Source organism: Sorex fumeus, unplaced genomic scaffold (genome assembly GCF_029834395.1).
Source record: "Sorex fumeus unplaced genomic scaffold, SorFum_2.1 ptg000058l, whole genome shotgun sequence".
Lineage (NCBI taxonomy): Eukaryota > Metazoa > Chordata > Mammalia > Eulipotyphla > Soricidae > Sorex > Sorex fumeus.
The window spans coordinates 16,660,827-16,683,612 of NW_026606115.1; the positions used below are offsets into that span (position 1 = coordinate 16,660,827).

General features: G+C 40.3%; 1 protein-coding gene and 1 long non-coding RNA gene across 2 annotated transcripts; one reads left to right on the forward strand and one right to left on the reverse strand.

The window, feature by feature from the left end:
- Positions 1–394: 394 nt before the first annotated feature.
- On the reverse strand, positions 395–5,010 carry LOC130034276 (uncharacterized). Its single transcript, XR_008794066.1, has 3 exons — positions 4,814–5,010; positions 1,251–1,386; positions 395–473 (listed from the first exon to the last, which is right to left on the reverse strand). It is a non-coding gene; the product is annotated as an uncharacterized LOC130034276 (long non-coding RNA).
- Positions 5,011–5,949: 939 nt separating this feature from the next.
- IRS4 (insulin receptor substrate 4) lies at positions 5,950–21,472 on the forward strand. The gene is made up of 2 exons (XM_056125810.1): positions 5,950–9,736; positions 20,795–21,472. Exon 1 carries the CDS (start codon positions 5,950–5,952, stop codon positions 9,730–9,732), a length of 3,783 nt encoding a protein of 1,260 aa, XP_055981785.1. The 3' UTR covers positions 9,733–9,736; positions 20,795–21,472.
- Positions 21,473–22,786: the final 1,314 nt, after the last annotated feature.

Sequence of the window (22,786 nt, forward strand, 5' to 3'; positions counted from 1 at the left end):
AGGTGAATTTGAAAGAATAGGCTGTACAGAAAGCATGTCAAAATAGCTAGATGTAGTGTTAACTGGAAAGAAAGAAGTTTATATACTGGGATTTAAGTTTTGATATAACAAAGAAAGGGATCAAGGGCTTTGGAACCCTTTTCAGGAGATAGCATGACAATAGTAACACATATGGGAAAAATATCTTGCTGCCAATATGGAAACTAAAATAGGGTAAACCCAGGTTAAGAGCACTTCAGTATTCTGGGAAGAGTTGATTATTAGTGCATGGACCAGGACAGTTACTGTGAATAAAATAAAGTTCTCGATGGATGAGAGGAATAGAACAGGGATTAAGAAACTTGCCTTACATGTGGCAAGGACACCAGTTAAATCCCTGGAACTTCATGTGGTCTTCCAAGGGATGGCAGAAGTGACCCTTGAACTAAGAGCCAGGAGTAGCCCCTGAGCACTGCCAGGTGTTGGCCATAAACCTAAAAGATAATAAAGAAAAACAACAGTTCTATCTGACTCTGGTAGGGACATATGAGGAACTGATAAAAAGAATCAATGACAAAAATAATACCTGATAAATACAATAAATAAATAAATTACATATAAAAGGATGATTTTTCAAGCAAAGAAAACATGTTTATAACCTAAAATAATTTAAATGCCAAATTTAACAATGCAATAAGAGTATTTAATTTACAAAATTAAAGACTAATTTTTGAAGACAAAGCATTATGAATAGTTAGTTATTTGACACTAATAATAAGACTAATAATAAGTGTGGTATCTAAAAGATAAGGTACATTTATTTTTTGCATCACACTTGGCAATGCACAGGGATTACTCCAGCTCTGCACTCAGTAATTACTCCTGGTGGTGCTCAGGGGACCATATGGGATTTTGGGAATCGAACCCAGGTCGGCCGCTTGCAAGGCAAACTCCCTACTCGCTGTACTACCACTCCAGCCCCAGTAAGGTACATTTTTATTCACTAATGCTAAGATAGAAATCATAAGTGGTATGAAATGATTGGATGTCATATGAAATATGCTAGATTTCATTGTTCAGGTGTTTATTTAATTTCCATATTAAAGTTTTTTTTTATGTTTTGAAGGTGGGAAGAAGTGCTGAATTTTTCACTGAGTTAATTTTAGTTGACTCCTAAGATAACAGGAAAGCTTTTGGAGCCTAATTAAACCATGTATTTTCTCTAATTAATTTAGCAACAGGCTGCAAGGAAACAAAAGCAGCAAACAGACCTTTTCTATGTGCAGCAGTCAGGCATTTCATGGTGGTTTTAGCACAGGTTTGGAGCACAAAAGTAAGGAAGCTGAGATGCAAAGCTATCATCTTCAAACAGTAGCCACAGCAACAAATCACAGGGCATTCTTATTCCTGCATAATTTATAAAAGAGCATTTATCATGCATGATTTTATTTATGTCCAAACAGAGAACAAATTATCACCACTAACATCATTTTAACTCATAGGGGATAGCAATACCTTTTAACAATTTCATAATTGAATATTAGCTTACAAAGACTGTAGACTTAATACTTTAAAAACAATGTATTGGAGAAGAATATTAGAGGTTTAATATTGATTACTTTTTCCTCTTAGGATTTGTTCTCTTGAAAAAAGCTTCGTATTTTATGCAATAATTTTGTTTTTAAGCTAAGCAAACTGACACTTAAACATTTTTATTTTACTACACATCAAAATCTTTCATGTGAAGGAAATAGCAGATGTTTTTATATTACTACTGACTACTCAATTCAAACAACTACTTTCTTAAGACAGAATTTACAGGAAATTCCTCTTAAAAGACAAATCCCATAGGGCATATTTCTTCATTAGATAGAAACAACTTTAATACCTTGGCTATGTTTATCCATTTTCCTATTTTTTAGGAAAAAAAAGCTGAAATAGTTGAATTTTCTTTTCAGCCAAGATGAAAAAAAAAATTAGAAATAGTGTAGGTTTTGTTACATGTCTGTTGTTTAAAAAATACTTATTTGGGAATCTTGGGTTCAAACTTTACCGAAATTATACCTGGATATCAAAATCAAGTGCAACTTTTGGAGGTAACGTGTCCTAAATATGAACACCAAAAATTAAGATGCAGGAATTTTAGGAGAATAGTATAGTAAAACAAACCATCTGGTGAGTTTAGGCCAAAAACAAAGTCCCTACTTTTTGCTTGAACTATCTAGATGTCTGCTGTGTCCCTCTGCTTTATTTTGCCTATGGAAACCTGACCTAAACTAAACAACTATTCTATATCATTAAGTTGTCCAAGGAAGTAGAAAGTTTAAATATATGTCAGACAATCTGCAGCATCTGGTGCGATTCAATAATGATGGTCTCTTTCAGAGAGCTTAACTCTTAGAACAACTTTTAAACGTGAAGTTTAATTGATTGATATAAAGGAAACATTCTAGTCATGTGTTCTCCCTGTTTGTATTAATATTACCCAATTACATGTATTAATATTACCCAATACCTCTATGAAATATCCTACAATATCTCAAATTTTATTGCATCCAGATAATATAGTTTTGATGCAAATAATTAGCATTTTAATAGTCTCTATATTTTTTTCACAAACATTAATCAGTCCCAGTGGTTTCCAACTTAATAATTTTATATATTGTCTTCTAGCTGCTAAACATGAAAAGAGCTTACTTTTCTCTTTAAAGGACCAGATAAACTTAAATTAATAAAATCATTTAAAATAAGATTAGAAATGATTATGGCACTTGTCTATATCAATAGTTCCCTCTAAACTTCACTGCAAACTTCATCACACCAAATTTCACGTTAGAAGAGAACCTATTTAAATGTGTTATTTCTCACTAAATTGCATCAATTAACGGGAAACAAACTGCATAAAATATAACAAAGTTTCTAATATTTTGTTATGCATACACATCACATAATAAGAAATAAAATCACCAAGACTCTTACAGATATACTAAAGAACTTAAAATATACTTTACAGGAGATAATACATTTTCAAATATATAAATATTCCAGTTTATCATCTATTAAGTGAAGTATCATTTACCTGTATTTTCAGTAATTTTTAAAAATATAAGAATGACCAACTATGGCAATCTGTGTAGCAAAAGGGTAAACAGATATATTATTTTTTAAATAGTATCACAAATGTTCATGTCTTTTAATCCAGCAATTCCACACCTCAGTTTTCACTATAATTTACTAATTTCCAGTATGAAATAAAATATATAAGATGCCCACTGAAGTACTTTTTATAATATGCAAAAAAGTAAAACATATCCAAATACCTAAATATAGAACATTGACTAACTACATTATTAAAACACATTAACTGCTTAGAATATTTTGTTGCATTTCCATGTTTGAAGTAATACATAATAATATAAAGAAATTTCATGGTGTCATGTTAAGGGAAAAATAACAAGATACAAATCTACAAACGTTGTACGTCTACCATTCCAAAAAAAAAATCTCCATAAAGACAGAGCAATTATTAGTTACTGTTTTTCAGTATTTTCAAATTTTCTGACATGAAGCTCACTCTTTTAAAAATAATTTTTAAAATGTTTATTTCTGACGCCCTTTCAAATGCATCATCTTATCTTCAAAACATTTCTAGCTAAAGCAAAAGTCTGTGCTTGGAAATAATGAAATATAATATCTATCATAAAATCTCATTTTTATCCATTATAATTTGGGTTATAAGTATAAGGACTCATCTATATATGTGACTAGGCAGCTAATATGTAGGTTTTAGCTCTCGATCAGGGCTCTCAGATTCCATACTCGCTCTGCCTCCAGCCCCTTTTGAAACCACTGCTTCTCCTATCACCTGTAAATATGCTGTGATTATAAACCAGAGGCAGCAGAGAGAATGTGAATGATTTTTCCTAGTATTTCAGGGATGAACAAAACCAATTTCTTTCTTCCCCCTGGAAACATAAAAAAGAGTGCTCATGCAAATTTATGTATTCTGTTTCTAACAAAGTACAAAATTGTAGAGGGTGGGTTACGGTGTATTTTTATGGTGTATACGCTGCCTAGAAAACTTAAAGTTTTACAAATAATACCCTTCGCAGCATCTACCCCAGATAGGGCGATGAACCAACATTCCATTCTTTTAAATAGAAATACCATGTTCCCCAACACAGCACACACACCCCCAACAGCTGCCAGATTATCCTTCAAAATCAGGGCCATTCCTTAGCGAATTCCATGTAATATCGTCCCAACTCCACACCTAGAAAACTAAAATCCTACTAAAATACAAATGAGAGGAGGAAGGGATAAGAGGGGGTCAGTATGGAGAGTGGCAGAGGTACACACAGAGACAGAGACAGAGATAGAGATTAAAGAGATCTAAGGAGGTTGCAGTTAAACTCTCACTCCAGCTGTTTAGTTTTGTTTCCTGAAAGAGGGGAGGCAATCATTTTTGTTCTTCTGGTGTCAAGTTGTAGTACAAAGAAAATAGAAAAAACCCTATTTTCTTGACGCGATGGATGTGAAATATACTCTAGGATAATGTATTCGGTATTCTCCTTTGTTCTGATTCTGAGCTTTCCTTTTTCTAAAGTTTTTGGTCTCGCTCAGGGAAAGGGAAACTTAACGTTATTCAGAAATTCTCTCAAAGGCGCTTTTCAAAGCTTTCCATACGGAGAAATATCTGGACTGCTCAACCCTGGGGTATTTCAATAGGGAGGGAGTCACTGTTTCCAAAACGACTATATACTTTGCAGTCCCCAAGTTTATGCGTCCACAGCCGTCATTAATCAAAAAGACAGAAACACCATCTTTATCCAACCTGCGTTTCGTGGACTAGAAATGCGCTGTGGTTACGTTTCGGTTCATTTAGAAGGCATCACTGTCATTTGGATGCTCAGAGTCGCGGCTTTTGTCAAGGCTGGAGCAGGCTTGGAAGTCTGCGACTCAGTGGGCGGCAGATCTGAGGGCTCTGGCTCTTAACACGTTTTCAGCAGGGCACCGTGCTTCTCCCGACGCACTCGGCTTCTGGACTTAGCACGAGCAAGTAGATCTGACTGTGACAGCAACAGAGAACGTCCGTAAGGAACAGAGAGAAAAAGAGGGGAGTCTGGGCTCAGTCTCGGGTTACCGGGGCTCGAGAATTTCGCCCGAGTACATCACTACCCTGAAAACTACAGGCAGGCGAGCGGGTTGTTTACTGCCCCAGTGCGCGACCCCAGGCTGCAGAGCTCGCTCCGGGTCCCAAGCCACGCCCCCCTCGGCCCCTCCTTCCCCTCCAGCCCCCTCCCCAACCAATTAACTTGGGTCCGCCTTCCTGTCAGACCCGCCCACTGGCTTGTCTCAACCAATGAAAACGGCGCCACAGTTTCACCTGGCTCCCCCATCCCAAATAAACAAACCCGCCCGCCAGCCACAGCGCCGGCCCGCCCGCCCCCCCCCAGCCCCCCAATAGCGCGGGAGTCGCGCTTGGCCCCTCCCTTCCCCTCTTGCCTGGGGAGTCTGTGGAAACCCCCTGCCGGAGCCGACTGCGGCTCAGAACCCTTCTCGGCCCCATTCTCGGCCGCGCTGGCTCTTTCACCCCCTCGTGCCCTCGGGGCCGACCCCGCGGGAAGGACTGGGCCGCACAGCACTGCCCGCTCCCGTCCGCGCGGGGAGGAGTCGCGGCCGCGCGCCGCCCCGCCCCCGCACACCTCGGCCCGCCGCTCCCCGCGCCCCTCCGCCGCGCCGGTAGCCCGAGCTGCTGTGGCCGCCGCGTGAGGCGGCGGTCACGTGTTGTTTTGCCCGCGGCTCCAGGAGTGCGGTGGGCGGGGGCGCAGGCCGCGACTGGTGGGGGGGGGGGGTGGGCGCCGCGGCGGGCGGGACCGCGCTGGACGGCCTCGTCCCCGCCCACTCGTCCCCGCCCTCTCGTCCCCGCGCCCCCTCCCCTCGCTCACCTTAAAACCGTCGTGCAGCACCATGGCGAGCCGCTCCTCCGCTCGAGACCGAGCGACCGGGAGACCGAGGGCGGCAGCGGCAGCGACAGCGACTGCGGCGGCTCGCGCTGCGGTGGCGACCACCCCGCTTCTACCCTCGGCCCCTCCGACCGCACTCATTGGGACCGGGTCGTCTTGTCCGGGAGCCATGTGGCGCTCCGCGGCCGCTGGCTCTCGGTCCGACTCCGAGTCCGAGGAGGAAGACCTCCCCGTCGGGGACGAAGTCTGCAAGCGTGGCTACCTGAGGAAGAAGCGCGGGCATCGGCGCTACTTCGTGCTCAGACTCGAGACGGCCGGAGCCCCGGCGCGGCTCGAATACTATGAAAACGCCAGGAAGTTCCGCGACAGTGTCCGCGCGGCGGCGGCTGCAGCCGCGGCGACCGCTTCGGGCGCCGCCGAGGTTCCGGATCTCATCCCGCCGCGGCGCGTGATCACCTTGCACCAGTGCTTCTCGGTGAGCCAGAGAGCCGATGCCCGCTACCGGTACCTCATCGCCCTCTTCACCCAGGATGAGTACTTCGCCCTGGTCGCCGAGAACGAGTCAGAACAGGGGAGCTGGTACTTGCTGCTCAGCCGCCTCATCCTCGAGAGTAAGCGCCGCCGCCGCGGCACGCCCAGCGCCCGACCGGTGGCAGAAGGGGACGACGAGAGGGCGGTCGCAACGGTGGCCGAGCCACCCTTCTACAGAGATGTGTGGCAGGTAGTGGTCAAACCCAGGGGCCTGGGGCACCGCAAAGAGCTGAGCGGCGTGTTCCGGCTGTGCCTGACCGACGAGGAGGTCGTGTTCGTGAGGCTGAATGCCGAGGTGGCCAGCGTGGTCGTCCAGCTCCTGAGCATCCGTCGCTGTGGGCACACGGAGCAGTATTTCTTCTTAGAAGTCGGCAGGTCCACCGTCATCGGTCCGGGGGAGCTCTGGATGCAGGTCGATGACCGCGTAGTAGCTCGAAACATGCACGAGCTGTTTCTTTTAAAGATGAGAGCCCTGTGCGCAGAGGAATACAGAGCCCGCTGCCGCGGCTACACCTTCACCATCGGCGCCCACCTGTTAACTCTGCTGTCCACTAGGAGGCAGCTAGACAAGCGGCCCGGGGAGCCGGGCGGCTGGTTCCGTAGGTCCCGCTTTGAGCAGTTTTACCACCTCAGGGCCATCAGGGACCGGGAAGACGACGAAAGCCTACTCACCCGCCGCAATCAATCACCCAATGTTGCTGTGCCCCAGGCCAGGCGAGGACGGCCACAACTGCCCCACCTGCCCAGAGCCCGCAGGGCGAGAAGAGCTGCTTCCTTGCCCGCCAGCTGCTACCGCCGCTTTACGCTGAGTCCTGCGGGTGCAGTGCAACCTGCTGAAGCTCCCAGTGATGGAGCTCGCCCGGCTTCTAACAGATCAGGTTCCAGCCCTGGTAACTCTGGGGAAGAAGGCGAGCCTCAGGGCAAAGAGGAGCTGGAAAGCAATGAAGGCGACTATATGCCCATGAGAAAATGGGGCTCAGGAAATGGCCGAGGATCCGGAGACGGCCAGGGCCCCTGTGGACAGAGTCCAGGAGGAAATCAGTGCTCTGGAGGAGGAAAGGGCTCCGGAGGTGGCCAGGGCTCAAGTGGCAGCCAGGGTGCAAGTGGCAGCCAGGGCTCTAGTGGCCAGAGTTCAGGAGGCCAGGGTGCAGGAGGAAACCAGTGTTCAGGACGTGGTCAGGGCACAGCAGGTGGCCATGGCTCAGGCGGTGGACAGGGAGCTGGAGGTGGCCGTGACTCAGGGAGTGGCCAGGGGCCCCGCGATGGTCCTGGGTCTTGCAGTGGTAAAATCTCTGGTGGGGAAAAAGGTTCTGGAAGTGGGAAGGTATCTGGTGGCAGTGGTGATCAGGGGAAATCTCTGAAGAAAAGATCCTACTTTGGCAAATTAACCCAAAGCAAGCAACATCGAATTCCGCTGCCACCCCCACCCCCGCCCCCACCCACACCAGCAGGTGGAGCAAAGGGAAGGGCTGGAGGAAGGTTCCGACTTTATTTTTGTGCTGACCGAAGTGCCACAAAAGAACGTAAAGAAGTCAAAGAAGTTAAAGAGAAAGGGCTCCCAGAAGGTGGAGCTCGGGGTCTTCACAGAGCCAGAGCTTTTGATGAAGAGGAGGATGACCCCTATGTGCCAATGAGACCTGGGGTGGCTTTCCCTCTTGCCAGCTCCAGTGACTATATGCCAATGGCCCCTCGACACCCTGCTGCCTCAAAATCACGCCACTCTCGATCCCCTTTTGAAGATTCAAGAGGGTACATGATGATGTTTCCCAGAGTGAGCCCACCAGCTGCACCAAGTCCTCCCAAAGCACCCGGGCCTGATAAGAAAGATGAGTCAAAGGACAATGACAGTGACAGTGACTATATGTTTATGGCTCCTGGAGCTGGTGCAATTCCCAAAAACCCTCCAAGTCCTCAGGGCGGTTCTTCCTCCAAAAGTTGGAGCTCCTACTTCTCTCTGCCAACTCCTTCTCAGACCTCCCCATTAGGACAGATGGACCACAGTGAGTATGTCCCAATGTTAACCAGAAAATTCCTGGGGATGGGTCTGGACAAAGAAGGCTCACCTGAATGGGGCAGCCCCAAAGATACAGTCTCAAAGCCTTCAGTTGAGGGGTCCTTCTCCGAGCCTGGAGATGGGGGATCATTTTCACAGTCTTTGGTTGATATTCCCTTCCAGGGCAAAGCTAACAAACCTGACCAGCTTGCTTTTATTAAGAAGGGAAATACAATTGAGCCCAGTTCGCAAAAGCCCACACATGATCAGAGAGAAAATGACAGTGCTTCTGTCTACGTCAACATTGACTTCACTGAAAGAGCTAGCCATTCGTCAGTTCCCTTTGGTCAAGGACAGGCAGATACTCGGGGCATCCTTGCTGACCCCAGAGAATACTCCTTTTCTCATTACATAAATATTCAGTTGAGAGTGCCATTTCTGAGCCAAGAAAATCTCTCAGACCTTTTAAGGGCCATTCCGGGTGCCAACCTCTTCTCTCTGGACTTTGCAAGGTGGCCACTTCGCCCCAGTGCTACAGGTGGCATCGTTAGTGTAGGAGAGGGTGAATACATTGAAGTGAGGTTTAGCCCGGCAATGGCATCTTCGGCACCTTTTGCTGACAGTGCCTTTCGCTACGATGCTGAAACAGGTCGAATCTACGTGGTCGATCCATTTTCCGAGTGCTGTATGGACATCTCTCTCTCCCCGAGCCGGTGCTCAGAGCCACCACCTGTAGCTCGGCTGAGGCAGGAGGAAGAGCAAGAGAGAAGAAGCGCACCAAGTCGCTCGCAAAGTTCTGCCTCCGCTAGAGCCGCCGCTTCGGCTTTCCCAGCGGACAGCCTGGAGGGAAACCCCTCGGCCTCTGCTGCTGCGCCGACTTTAGCCATGGGCCCTGCACTAGCTGCCGCCTCTGCGCTAGCCGCCGCCCCAGCAGTCGGCTCTGCAGCTGCGGGCTTTGGGGTAGACTCCGCCCCCGCCCGCTGGTTCCAACTTGTTGCTAACGGTGCAGGTGCAGAAGCTGAGAGAGGGGCCCAAGAAATTGCTGGTGGTCCGAACCGAAGGGCCCCAAATCCATTTGAAGCCCTTGCTGGAGGTGAGAATGGGGCCCGCGGGGCGGCTGCCGCAGCTGCTGCTCCCCCCGTACCGCCTCCCCGCCGCCGGGTGCCGAGACCCCCGGAGCGAGATGATTCTGACGACGACGACAGTACCTACGTGAGAATGGACTTTTCCAGGGCTGACAACGAGGAGTCTGACGCACCTTAAAGAGGTTGGTGATTTTAGAATTAATTTATATCCAGGTAGTAGTTATGTCTTAGTGAATTTGTGCTTAGTTCTGTTTACATTGGGCTAATCATTTATTAACTGGTGCTTGTATGGCATGGGGGAGTACAATACACTTCAGTTGTTTGTACAATGCTTTGTGATCTTTCCAAAACTTACAGTTTTAATCGAATCATAAGTGTATTTCTCTGGAAATGATGGATTATGATTTGGTGCTACTTTTAGGACTCAGGGATTAAAACTAGGGAATCAGTAGCAAGAGCATGCTTTTGAATAATGTCTTTTCTTAACACTGAATGATTTTTGTAAACAACCTATCCAAAATCAAATCCCATCAGCTCGTTTTCAAGTGAACCAGTGGAAGTTGCTTTTCTACAAATGGTCCCATTTACTTGCCCGAATTAAGCAGTAAATAAACCATCTATTAACATTTGGAGGCATAGGGGGGAATGTTTTGTCCTCTGAAAGTTACTGTTTAAGAAGCAGTCATTGTTATGCTAGTTTGCCTTGTTTTACCCAGAAGGTTGAATCGCAGTTGTTAGCAGGAATGCCTAGAAGGAACAACACATAAATAATCCGAAAGAATTTGTAATTTTAAAAAAGAGATATTTTGGTTTTGGAATGTGTTTTTTTGTGCGTGTATGTTGATGTGTTTTGTTTCTACACAGGATAAATTGCCAGAAACCTTGAGTGTGGCTTTCCTCTGTCACTAGTAGTGACAGGCAAGTCACCTTCGCAGTACCTCATTTTCTTCATGTAACTCCCCCCAAAGAGGGTATGGTGACAACTCGATAATGGGTATGGATATTGTTTGAAAAGTTTAAAAAGCATTTAAAATATCTAATTGGAAATCCAGTAAAGCAAGATAATAAGGCTTGAGGAAGACCTGACCCTCAGGGGCAGCCTACCGTGGAACAGTAGAAGTTTTTTTTTTTGTTTTTTTTTAAAGGATTACTTTTCCAAAAGAAGAAATTAGGAAGAGTAAGAGATGTCAGACTTAGAAATCTATGAGTAAATCTACTGTATATATTGTGTAATGTTGTAAATGACTGGAGACATTCTCAAGAAATGATGTTGGAAGCTGATGTCTAAATAATCTCAACTGCCTTCTCTCTTTTAAGTAGAATGTGCTTCTTTCACAGTGAAGGGAATGGACGGATCCGAGCAGTTTTCATTCCAGTAGTCAGTTTAGTGAAGATTTTTGCTTTGCTTGCTTTGTGGAATGCTTTTGTGATTGGATCTCTGCCCACTGTGCTTGATCAGGCAGAACAAGTCGGGGACTGATCACAACAGTCACGTAACAAGCTCCCTATTTATTGCAGGTGTGGAACCCCATCTCTTTTCTCCCCCCTGCTATAGAAAACTTGCCATGAAAAAACCTCACATTTACAGCCCAGACACATTAGAGAGTGATCATTAAAACGACAAAAGGCTTGCCAAAAGATTCAATTCAGATCTCCTTTAAACAGATTCCTCTCAACACCAGCACACACACACACACACTCACACACACACACAACCCCACACACACTCACAACTACTACCAGAAAGAAGCATGCATTTGAAACATGCTATTCTCTTTCTAAGAATTTTATTCATAGCCAGCTTTTCAGAAAGAGCTTGAATTTATTCTATACAGTACACCTGAAAAATTTTCTCTGACTATTGTTTGAGCCTAACTGCTTAAGTTGTCTTTCATAATATTCAAGTAGGGAAAATCCATAACTATGTGGTCTAAAGGACACATTTTTGTAAACATTTGTCTATTCTTTCTAATGTAATTTTAGGCAAGCTTTAAATTTAGTGAACTGTCTTTGCTGACTTCCCAAAAATTTCTGGATACAGTTATCATTTCAGCATAAAATGTTCATTTATAAATTGCATCAAATGACTTTAAAGTTATTTTGAAATTTTTGTATTCTCTAATGAGAAATTTCTTAACTTTATTTCATGACTTCAACAAGAAAGCTGTATATCATAGGGAGGTATATGCTTAGATTGAAACAGAATGAATATGAAAGCATCTTAGAACTTTTATGCACTTTCAAATACAGAATATTTTTATTTTATCACTAGATTGACAGTGAAATAAAATTTCAACGGAGTAATGACTTCATTTCTTCTAAAATAATTGGTCCTGAGGGTGATAGTTACATAATTTGCTGGGATATATAGAAGGAATAATGTATACAAAGAACTTAATACAGGAAATTAGTTTTATTACTATTTAATGTTAATTGATGTGTTTAAATGTTTGTGAAGTGTGAAGAACAGGCTAGATAATTCTGTTCATTATTGGTCCACAAAACTAAAGAAAAAATTTCATCTGTTTCTGATCTCCACTATTGGATTTAACAACTGTTTAAGATCACATTGGAATAAAAATGCTTTGACAAATGAAAAAAGACAGTCTTTATTAGTAGTTATATATTTCAAATGGTAATTTTAAGAAAAGTGTCACTTAGTTTCCATAAGATATATGAAATAGTTATGCAACTGTTAATTGTTACTAATATAACATTTAGAATTGTGAAGCCAAACGAAAATTTTCTATCCTCAAATCCCAGTTTTCATTTAGCTTTTACTTCTATTTCAAATTGTTTTCATGATCATTCACAGTTGGTAACATTATATTTGGAATATGTTTATAACTTAAATGAAATACTCTGAGTCCCTAATATAATGAGACAGCTTTTTAATGTAACAAAATTAATAATCTATAGCTAAAATCACACTGCATATAAGTTACTTTAAAATCTATTTGCTCAAGATCACTAAAAAAGTACCCAGAAATATAACTTGGACTTGAATGTCTTATAAATAATATTATTTATATGATTTATTTATATTATTTATATTCACACTTTATAGTGTGAAATCTTCATAATTTAAACATGAGTTATAAACATTTAGATTTCAGTAGGAGATTGTAATTTTTCGAATATGGTTTCTCCTAATTCTTGGCACATGTGTAGTTTTGTCAATTTACTACTGAAGCTGATATCAAACTCAATTAGAAAAGACTTAAAGTGAAAAGCTCACTTATATTTATCCATTCCATAGCTAGGAAGATGAAAGGGACAGCTATAGGAGTGTTGAAAGAATTGGTCAGCCCAATTAGTAATGCTAAAATAGCACTTTATATTAAAATATTGGTTCAAATATGAAGTAATTACCTTTTGAAATTTTAGAGACTTTTTAACATGATTGATTCTTTTCAGTATGCTGCTGTGAAATGGTCTTACTATAACTTATAGGTACTGAGAGCAAATTGTGCTGAAATTATAATAATTTATTAGAATGAAGTATTTATTATAATAAATATAGTACATCTTTATGGCAGGTATTTCCCAGTAACCACATACACAAATGGAAAGATTGCAGTAAAGGTATTTGACCTATAATAAAGAAATAGAGGAAGTAATTCAATTAAGGTTATCTAAAGTTGTTAGCAATTAGTAGTTGTTTGCCTTCATTCTATTTTTGAGTTATGTTTCCAGGGTAAACATTTTGACCACTGCAAAACATCTTCTTTAAACAAAGACTAAGACTTTACATGTAGCAAAGCAGAATTTCACATATACATAAAATCTCAAACAAGATCTCATACTTTTTTTTTTACCTCTCCCTAACTAACATACATGAAACAAAATACTCCATAGTCATTGGGAAAAATTGTTTTGGTTTGGAATAAACCCTTGACTTTTGAATGAGACCCAATTTTTTGTGTTAAAATAGGTCAGAATATCCAGTATAGGGAAAATCAAAGAATATTATGTATTGTGAATAAAGGGCTTGTTTGTTTTTAAATTGTCAATCTGTTGATTTAAGGAATGCTTTACAATTGCATACTAACTATAATTTACAAAGCACATTCATCTTCATTATTTTACTGGGGAACAGTAGGTACTGGATCTGAAGGCTGTATTAAGAATTTTCACGTGGTCAAAAAGGTAAGTGGCAAAGCTTAAAATCATCTTGATTTCAAGTTTAGTGATCTAGGTGACATACCACATGGCCCTTTAATGAGATGTTGAATCTCTTGCTTTTATCAGATGTTCAAACTTACTCTATTGGTGTAAAATTATTCTTCAGGCAATGACTGAGGAAAATTGCAAAAGTTCCTGAATTTGATAGTAGCAAAATAGTAGGTAATTAACTGAGAGCATAACTGGGAATCAACTTGAGTGATTTTCATTACATTGAATTCTTCGTCAGAGTGTCAGAGCTCTTAAAATATAAAAAGAAAATTACTTATAACTGGAATTGAATGTCTTAAATATGACCTGAGGATAGTCGTTCATGTTTTCATGAACACAAATGTCTGTGCACATTGAAAGAGATAAAGGTGTAGTTAGTAAACTTCCACTGATGGTCATTATGAGATAATTTGTTCTGAATTTTAATTAAATAAGGAGACTTGGAATATACCTCTCTTATAAATTAGATGTGTTTGGTTTTCATAATAACCCTCTGACATTTTCCAGTTACAGCATTATCTTACCTTCTTTCATATGCATAACACCTGATATTTTAATCTAAACCATCACAGTGGTCAAATCAGGATAAAATGAAACAGGTGAAAAACAAAGTGCTGTAGAATTGGGTGTCCTTATTCAGTGTCAGAATTAAACCTGCTTTTGTTAGTCAGAAAATCACATTTTATTTATCTTTTTTAAAAGAAAAGTAGATTTTTAAATGCCTTGAAACTCAAATCCTCACCTTGGAATATAAAAAATCCTGTTTTGAAATTAAATTTTGTTTGGCACCTTTGTTTTAAAAACTTTAAGACTCTGTAAAAATAGCCTAGACCTGTCATTGGCTGTTGTTGGAAAATGGCTTTTGTAAAGTGATTAATTAAAGCCTGTTTTGTCTGAGAAGTGCCGCCTGGCTTGTCCGTGGTAAGGACCTTTTAGTGGAACACAATGTTTTTAACACAATGAGAAATGAGAGATTGAAATACCATCTTTTATAATAATAAAAAGAATACATTGAGCACATTCAGCTTTTATACAATTATCAAATTGCTAATTTTAAGGCAATTGATAATATTGCCAAGATAAGGCCTTTGCTGTATGAACTTAAAATATATTCTCTACAAATACTGCATTAATTATTTTTGTGCAGTTACAGGTCTTATTTCCATCTTCTTAAGGAAATATAAACTTAAGAATTGAAAAACAAATTTTAAAGGTCTTTAAATGTAGATATATAGCATCTTTTATATTTTTATTATTTGAAATGATCACTTTCAATTTCTGGGCAGTAACTTAATTTAGAATTAGTGATAAAGCTGTACTTAAACATTTATTTAGTGAAATGAGATATTTGCTGCTATATTCTCCTTGTTTCCTTCCACTCTTCTTATTTGTCAGGTTTCACTAGTTGTGTTAATGTACACATATTGATGTCCCTTTTGCTTAACTTATGTTCCTAATTTAAAATTTTTTTTAAATGTCCCTTTTGTGATTTCTCTATAGCTAAAATGAGCTAGTAAGGATGTCCCACAAGAGCCCATGGAGATGGTATTTCCTCAGGTATTACCAGATCCTAGTTTATAATCTGCTTGAGTTTAACTTGCAGGAACAGTCTTCCTTGGAAGGTTCTTTATTCTGCAAAGCCATGGCTGTGCTGCCTTCCCTACTCTCTTGTTGATACAGAGGCCAGTAGGCCTACATTTAAAGCTGTTTTCATGTTTGGAATGAGCACAGTATGTCTGATGCTAGCCAGATTTTCTGGATTTACTGAATATCCAATTCACAATAAATTATAAATCATTTTAGTTAGTTTTTACAATTTATAGAATTGCTTCTCTCTGGTCACTAATTTTCTACTTATGTATTTAGAATAACTAAGAACATTTATATATGTGTATATATATATAAACTTAGAATGCTAATGAGGTCTTTATCTCTAAGTTCTTGAAAAATTACTCACACGTGTCCCCACAGTGCCGTTGAAAGTCTGACAAATATTATTTGTTGTTCTAGCTTGGAAATTATACCAGCAGTGTTCTTAACCTCAGAGCCCAGGTACTCCTTCACCCCATGAAGGACCCCTTATTGTGGTTTCAGTTTATACCAGAATAAAACTCTTTTCATTGCCAATGCTGCTCCCAACTATTCCAGATACTTGCTTTCAGAGTCACTATTCCTATTGCTGTGACTAAAAAGGATATTTTTCCATAGTTATATCATGAAATATCAAATGTATCCCACCACTGAAGTGGTATTATAAGTGGCAGTGGCTATAGTCAATGCACTTCTGTTCAGGGACTGCTTAGGTTTATATATTCATTTGTTATACAAACAAACCAACCTATAAACCAAAATTTGTCACATTGTTTGCATGAGATAATTTTTTTCTGAATTTCAATTAAGTAAGAAAGCTTGCTTGGAATATATCTCTCTTAAAAGTTAGAGGCTGTATATATTAGAATGAATTTCATAACTCATTCTTTTTGTGTGAAGTATCTAGGCAGCTTAGTGAAGTGACTCAAGTGTATGTTTGAGAGGGTAGAGAAGCTCACTGAAGATGAAAAACTTGTACCTGATCCCCATATAGTCTGTATGTAAATAATTAAGAATGGAATGCACATGCGTGCATATGTGATCTATGGCCTATTAGTGAAGTGCAGTTATGGAACAATTTCAGTGACCTTTAAGAAGATAGAAACAGCACTTGGCTATTTTGCTACAAAACTGTGGCTACTGTGGGGAGAAAAATATTTTATCTTATGTTCCATGAAAACTACAACAGTCTGGTATTACTGGACTAGTAGGAAGTGTTGTTAGTTTTCACCATGGAGAGGCAGCACTTAGAAATTAGTAAAGTCATAGAGAATTATCCTTCTCTACACTCCCAGAGCACTGTCAGAGGTAATGCTCAACTAAATAACACCTTACTATTGTTAAGCTAACCATATATAGTATTATATGTTCATCTTTGAGATACTGTAGCACTGCACTGTCCTCCTTCATCAATTTGCTCGAGCAGGCACCATTAACGTCTCCTTTGTGAGACTTGTTACTGTTTTTGGCATATCGAATACGCCACGGGGAGTTTGCCAGGCTCTGCCAGGTGGGTGGGATACTCTTGGTAGCTTGCCGGGCTCTTTGAAAGGGATTAAGGAATCAAACCCGGGTCATCCGCGTACAAGGCAAATGCCCTACCCGCTGTGCTATCGCTGCAGCACTTTGAGATACATACTTTTAATTTCTACTTACCTCCTTTAATTTGTTTTTCTTCGTGCTTTACTTGGTTATCACTGATGGTGTGATCACCAGTTGATTTCAAGGACATTAATAAAGGGACTGAAGAATTTTCAAAAGACTTTGAAAAACATGTTTAAGTTCTTGAGAAATTGGAATTTACAAGACAATAAGATTAGAAATAATGAAAAGAGAACAAGAAAATAATTGGAATATTGTTCTGGTTTGAGTTTCCTCTGAATTGGGGAACCGCTGCTATTTTGAACTTTAAAGAAGTGTAGAGGTAAGGAAAATGTTTTTACCCATCACAGTCTGAGTCAATTGAGGTTTTCTCTCTTACAGAGAAAAATTACATATATCACAATTTACTATTAGTATACATCACATTACAAGGAGTGAAATCAATGTGTTATTGAAAGAATCTTTGATTAATCAGAATGTATGAATTTACCCAATCAGATAGGCAAGACTGACAAGACACCTTGTCAGTATCAAGTGGAAAAATATAAATACAGAGAACATTATTTAAAATATCATTCTGGGCTGGAGCGATAGCACAGCGGGTAGGGTGTTTGCCTTGCACGCTGCCGACCCGGGTTCGATTCCCAGCATCCCGTATGGTCCCTCGAGCACCGCCAGGAGTAATTCCTGAGTGCATGAGCCAGGAATAACCCCTGTGCATCGCCGGGTGTGACCCAAAAAGCAAAAAAAAAAAAAAAAAAAAAAGCATCATCCTTTACCCTTCTGGTTGTGAGATGATATACAAATGAACCGCAAAGGTATGTTTTTTAGCCTTTTGATATTCATTTTGAACACTGTTTCTGGTGGAGTTTTAATCCTGAGTTACTTTCCTTCGCCACCCAGCAAGGTTCTGCATTATTTCCTTATGCGGTTCTTTGTGATGTGCTCAGGAAATCTTTATAAACCTAAGTAAAACAGGTTTATAAAGGTAAATCTTTGGCTAATGTTCCCATAATGTATTTCAAAAGCAAATTAAATTATTCTGGGATTATCTTATTTTGGGTACCATTGGTCTTTTCTACTATCATGGTTAATCAAGAGTTATCAAATATAATTTATAGAGTAAACTTGGAATCATACCATTATTTTTTAGGTTTTTTATTATATCAAGTAATCACCCAATGCAGGCATTTTATCAGAATATGAGTACAAATTTTAGTAGCATCTCCATTATTAAAAATAAAGAAGTGGAGCCCGAGCAATGGTACAGTGAGTAGGGCATTTTCCTGACACGCAGCCAACACTTACTCCATATGGCCCTGCCACCCCCACTAGGAGTTATCTCTGAGTTCAGAGTCAGAAGTAAACCCTGAGCACAGCTGGGTGTGGCAGGAAAGAAAAGGAAGGAAGGAAGGAAGGAAGGAAGGAAGGAAGGAAGGAAGGAAGGAAGGAAGGAGGTAGGTTGCATTATATACCTTCTTTTAGGATTATATAATGCTTATTAGATTGTTTATGTAGAGCTTAATTTGTGTTTCAAAAGTATCTATGAAAGTAATAAATGTATTTCAGTGTAGTAAGAATTCCCTTTTATGCTATATGTACTTTGCTGCCCTTTTTTATTAAAACAAAGTAAAACACTAAACTTTGTGAAATACCTTTCTTAACGTAAATTTATATTGAAAGAAGTTTGCTGGTAGTATCTACAAAATTCTATGAGTATAGCTTAATTAGTAGCAACTAAAAACCTATGGCTAACTGATAGCCTATTGCTATACCTTCATTCAGCATAAATTAGATACATAGAATGTAAAACTTTTTAAATGATAATTGAATTTATCTGAGTTCAATTGAGATACGCTGGAGCGATAGCACAGCGGGTAGGGCGTTCGCCTTACAAGCGGCCAACATGGCCAACCCGAGTTCGATTCCTCCGCCCCTCTTGGAGAGCCCGGCATGCTACCGAGAGTATTCGATATGCCAAACACAGTAACAACAAAGTCTCCAATGGAGACGTTACTGGGCCCGCTCGAGCAAATCGACGATCGACGGGAGGGCCTTTACCTTTACCTTACCGATTGAGATAATTGAGTTGCTCATTAGTAACTGTTAACCTATGTATATGTGTTTCATTCAGCACAAAGTAGATACATAGAATGTAAATTTTTTAAACCCAATACTTACAGAAAAACTTAATATAACTATTTATTTTTTAAAAAAAATTTTAATGTGGGGGAATGGTACTACACAATGAACCATGTATATTTGACTATACATTGTGCCATATTGTGAGTCATATATATGTAAGTATAACTATATAATGAGTCATGCATATGGTACCATACAGTGAGCCGTAACAAATAGCCATAAGAAGATGGGAGGGTGTATGAAGATATTTGACACTTCATCCAGCTTCAAATTTATTAATGAAATCTTTGATTATAAAATGAATGGTTTTGATGCAGAGATAGTGCAGGATTAAGGCACTTGCCTTTCATGCAGACCCCAGTTCGATGCTTGGCACTATATATGATCATGCAGTTACAGTCAGGGGCCACTCCTGAGCACAAAGCCAGCAATATTCCCCAGATTCCAATGGATGTAACCCAACCTCTCACCTACCCCCACAAATAAGTCATTACCATATATTCCTAGTAAAAACATAAATAGTAGAGAAGGCCCTAAGTTCCATCCATGGCACCACATCCGCCATCACCAAGGACCTGTTGGCCCCCAAGAACCAATTGTCTGCTAAAGAGTCCACCTCTGAGGCAGAGTGATGCCCAATGTGACCCCTGTAAAAAATAAATAAAACAGTAGTTTTCTCTTTTCCTACTCTTGGCTGGAGCGATAGCACAGCGGGTAGGGTGTTTGTCTTGCATGCAGCCAACATGACCGGCCCGAGTTCAATTCCTCCGCCCCTCTTGGAGAGCCCGGCAAGCTACCGAGAATATCTCATCTGCACGGCAAAGCCTCGCAAGCTACCCATCACGTATATCCGATATGCCAAAAACAGTAACAAGTCTCACAATTTGTTGTGAGATGTTACTGGTGCCCGCTCGAGCAAATCAATGAACAACGGGAGGACAGTGCAGTGCAGTGCAGACTCTGGGGAGATTTTTTCATGGTTTCTTGTAGATGAATGAGATACTAGGAACTTTGATGTTGTCTGACCTTAAAATAATACTAGTAATATTGGTGTCCCATATTCATTTTGCTGACCTGTGTATCCTCATCCCTTCTCCAGTCCAGCTCTTTCTTCATGTACTAGACTCCCTTCTCTGCCCATTCCCAATTATGCACCCTGTCAATAAGTGGAAGACCAAGAGAGTAATACTAGAACTTCTTTTCATTAGACAGATGGGGATTTCAACCAAATATTCTTTGCAGGTATGACTTTTCTGGTTTAGAAGAAATTCAAAGTCTGCAAACTATCAACTAAAACTAAATGTGCAAACTATCAACAAAGCTGTGCTTTGATCCTTTAACTTGTGCCACATAATTAGGTGAAGGCATAATCAAGTATGTAGGAAAAGGGATACAAAACCTTTGCCCAATGTCTGACTCACTTGCTGGACCCATTGGAAGGAAGTAGAATAGTTCGTACATGTGTAAAGCTGTTATTCACCAGAATTGTCATATTGGAAGCCAGCAAAAGGATTTACTGCCCTAATGACTTTGTCAGACCCTGCTGATGATTGTCAGAGTCATCCAGCCCTTATTTAGGCACATTCATACCAATGCAATCTTTTCAGCTTGACTCTCAAAACAGCTAGTTGAATTTTGTTTTGTTTTGCTTAATGGTAGAATGGAACCAGAAGATCTTCACTTTATTTCTGAAAGTAACATTTGTTTTGTCATCTTTTTTCCCCTAGAGTCATTACATTGCCGCGAAAAATACATGTTAAAAGAAGAATGATGCTTATGAAAATTCATCTCCAGATCTGCCTAAGAGTAGGAAAATTCAGAGGCTTCTGAATAAAAAGCAACCTGAATGTTTACGTCTACAAGTGGATGATGGCAGCTGAATGATCCTGTTCCACACAGATCATTCTTGCTGCTGCCTTGTGGATATAGTGATGTTGATTTAAGAAATTCATACTGTCCTTGGTATTTGCTTTCTGATTTCCCCTCCCTACTTTTTTGCTTTGAAAGAAACTAGATTGTACAAGCAAGCATCTTGCAACTCTGTCATTCTCCTCTTTGAATAATATTATTTGCATATGTATAAATGTGGCCAATACCTATTTTACTTATGTATAATATTTAGATAAATTTTGAAGTCAAAAATCCTTCAAAAATGAGAAGATAAAGAGTTCAAGTTTTATTTGTGAGAAGGTAGGTATGATCTGGAATCTTTATTCTGAGTTGTACATACACAAACATTTCTTGATCAATGAATTACATATCAACTGAATTTGCATCTTGATGAGACATTTTTGATATTTTAATGGCAGGACTAAAGGACAGATCTCAGTTATTGTTAATTAACAACACTGCAACATTCTGTCTATACTAAATGTCAACAAAACTGGTGTGATGATTGAGCATTTATAAAATTTTAAAGGCAGAACAGAAAAAAATACTTAAATATTGAACACATATGTTGTTCACATATAATAATACCTATACATTCATTTACAATACTATGATGTTCTGCTCACAAATCAATTGAGCATTTCCAAAACCACTATTATTTTTTTAATTGGAAACTTACTTTGCCCTACTTAAAAAATCAGAAGTTCACCAAAAGTCTCCTTACAAGCCCCCCTGCCTCTCTGGGCCTTCCCTTTCACCCTTCATTCTCCTTTTTTCTGACTCTTTCCTTAATTGATATACTGTCTCCCCCTATTCCCAGGGCTCCTATAAAAGAGATCAGTTTCCCATATTCAATGAATTAGTGTATACAGACTAATTAATATTCTGACTAAAAGTTAAGCCAAAAGGAACCTCTTATAAGGCCATGTTGTCCTTTCGGCAGTGAGCTGATATAAGATGTATCAAAGTAAAACAACAAAAGTTCAGAGCAAGCACCCACCCCTATTATTACTTGCCTCTGATGGAAACTGAATTAAGATTTTAGGAACCTGGACCTTTGAGAACATGACACCAACAGGTGGTGACCACAGAGGATAGTTACAAAGGTCTTGAAACTTGCTTAGAGCTTTGTTATATGGTGGTACACAAATCACAACTTGTAATGCCATCATTAACAAACCTCATCATATCACAGATGGGTATGAGTGTCTAAGTGTGAGTGTTGGTGTGTGTGCACACACATGTTTGTGTTTATGCACACCTTGTGTACCTGTAATTGTAGATGTACCTGTTGTGTGTAACTGTTTTAAAAAATTGCTTCGCAGTTAACGTGCAATTTTGAAGTAGTGTAACATTTACCTAAAGTTTTGTGCCACTCGGTTCTGATGTCTTTGAATGTGTACTTCTATCTTGAGCAGGCTTCTAGTACATGTTGCTAAACTAACTTTTCTGAAGAACCGAGTTGACTTCTATTGTTATTCCTTGCCTACCAACAAAAGGGATGTGGGGGGTGGGGGGACCTTTTCCCATTGTGAATGATGCTGAGGAGAGGATGTGGCTACAGTTCCAGTTGCTACCCTAGTTACTGGTCTCTGCTAGAGCATCAATTTCATTAGTTCCTTCAGTCTCTTCTCTTTTCCAACCTAATCAAACAATGCAGTATGGCTTTTGTTGTTGGTGATAACAGTGCACTCTCTAGGAGCGTAATTTCAAGCCTTCTGTCACCATTTTACATTCAAATAAGTCATAATAATCATTCAGAATTGTGGAAAGAAATTATATGATGGAAAATGTTATATCACTTTAGTTGCATATTAGGTTCGGAGGCA

Excerpts from the sequence above, each read along its gene's own strand:
- IRS4 (XM_056125810.1), top strand. The coding sequence starts at position 5,950 with ATGGCGAGCCGCTCCTCCGCTCGAGACCGAGCGACCGGGAGACCGAGG.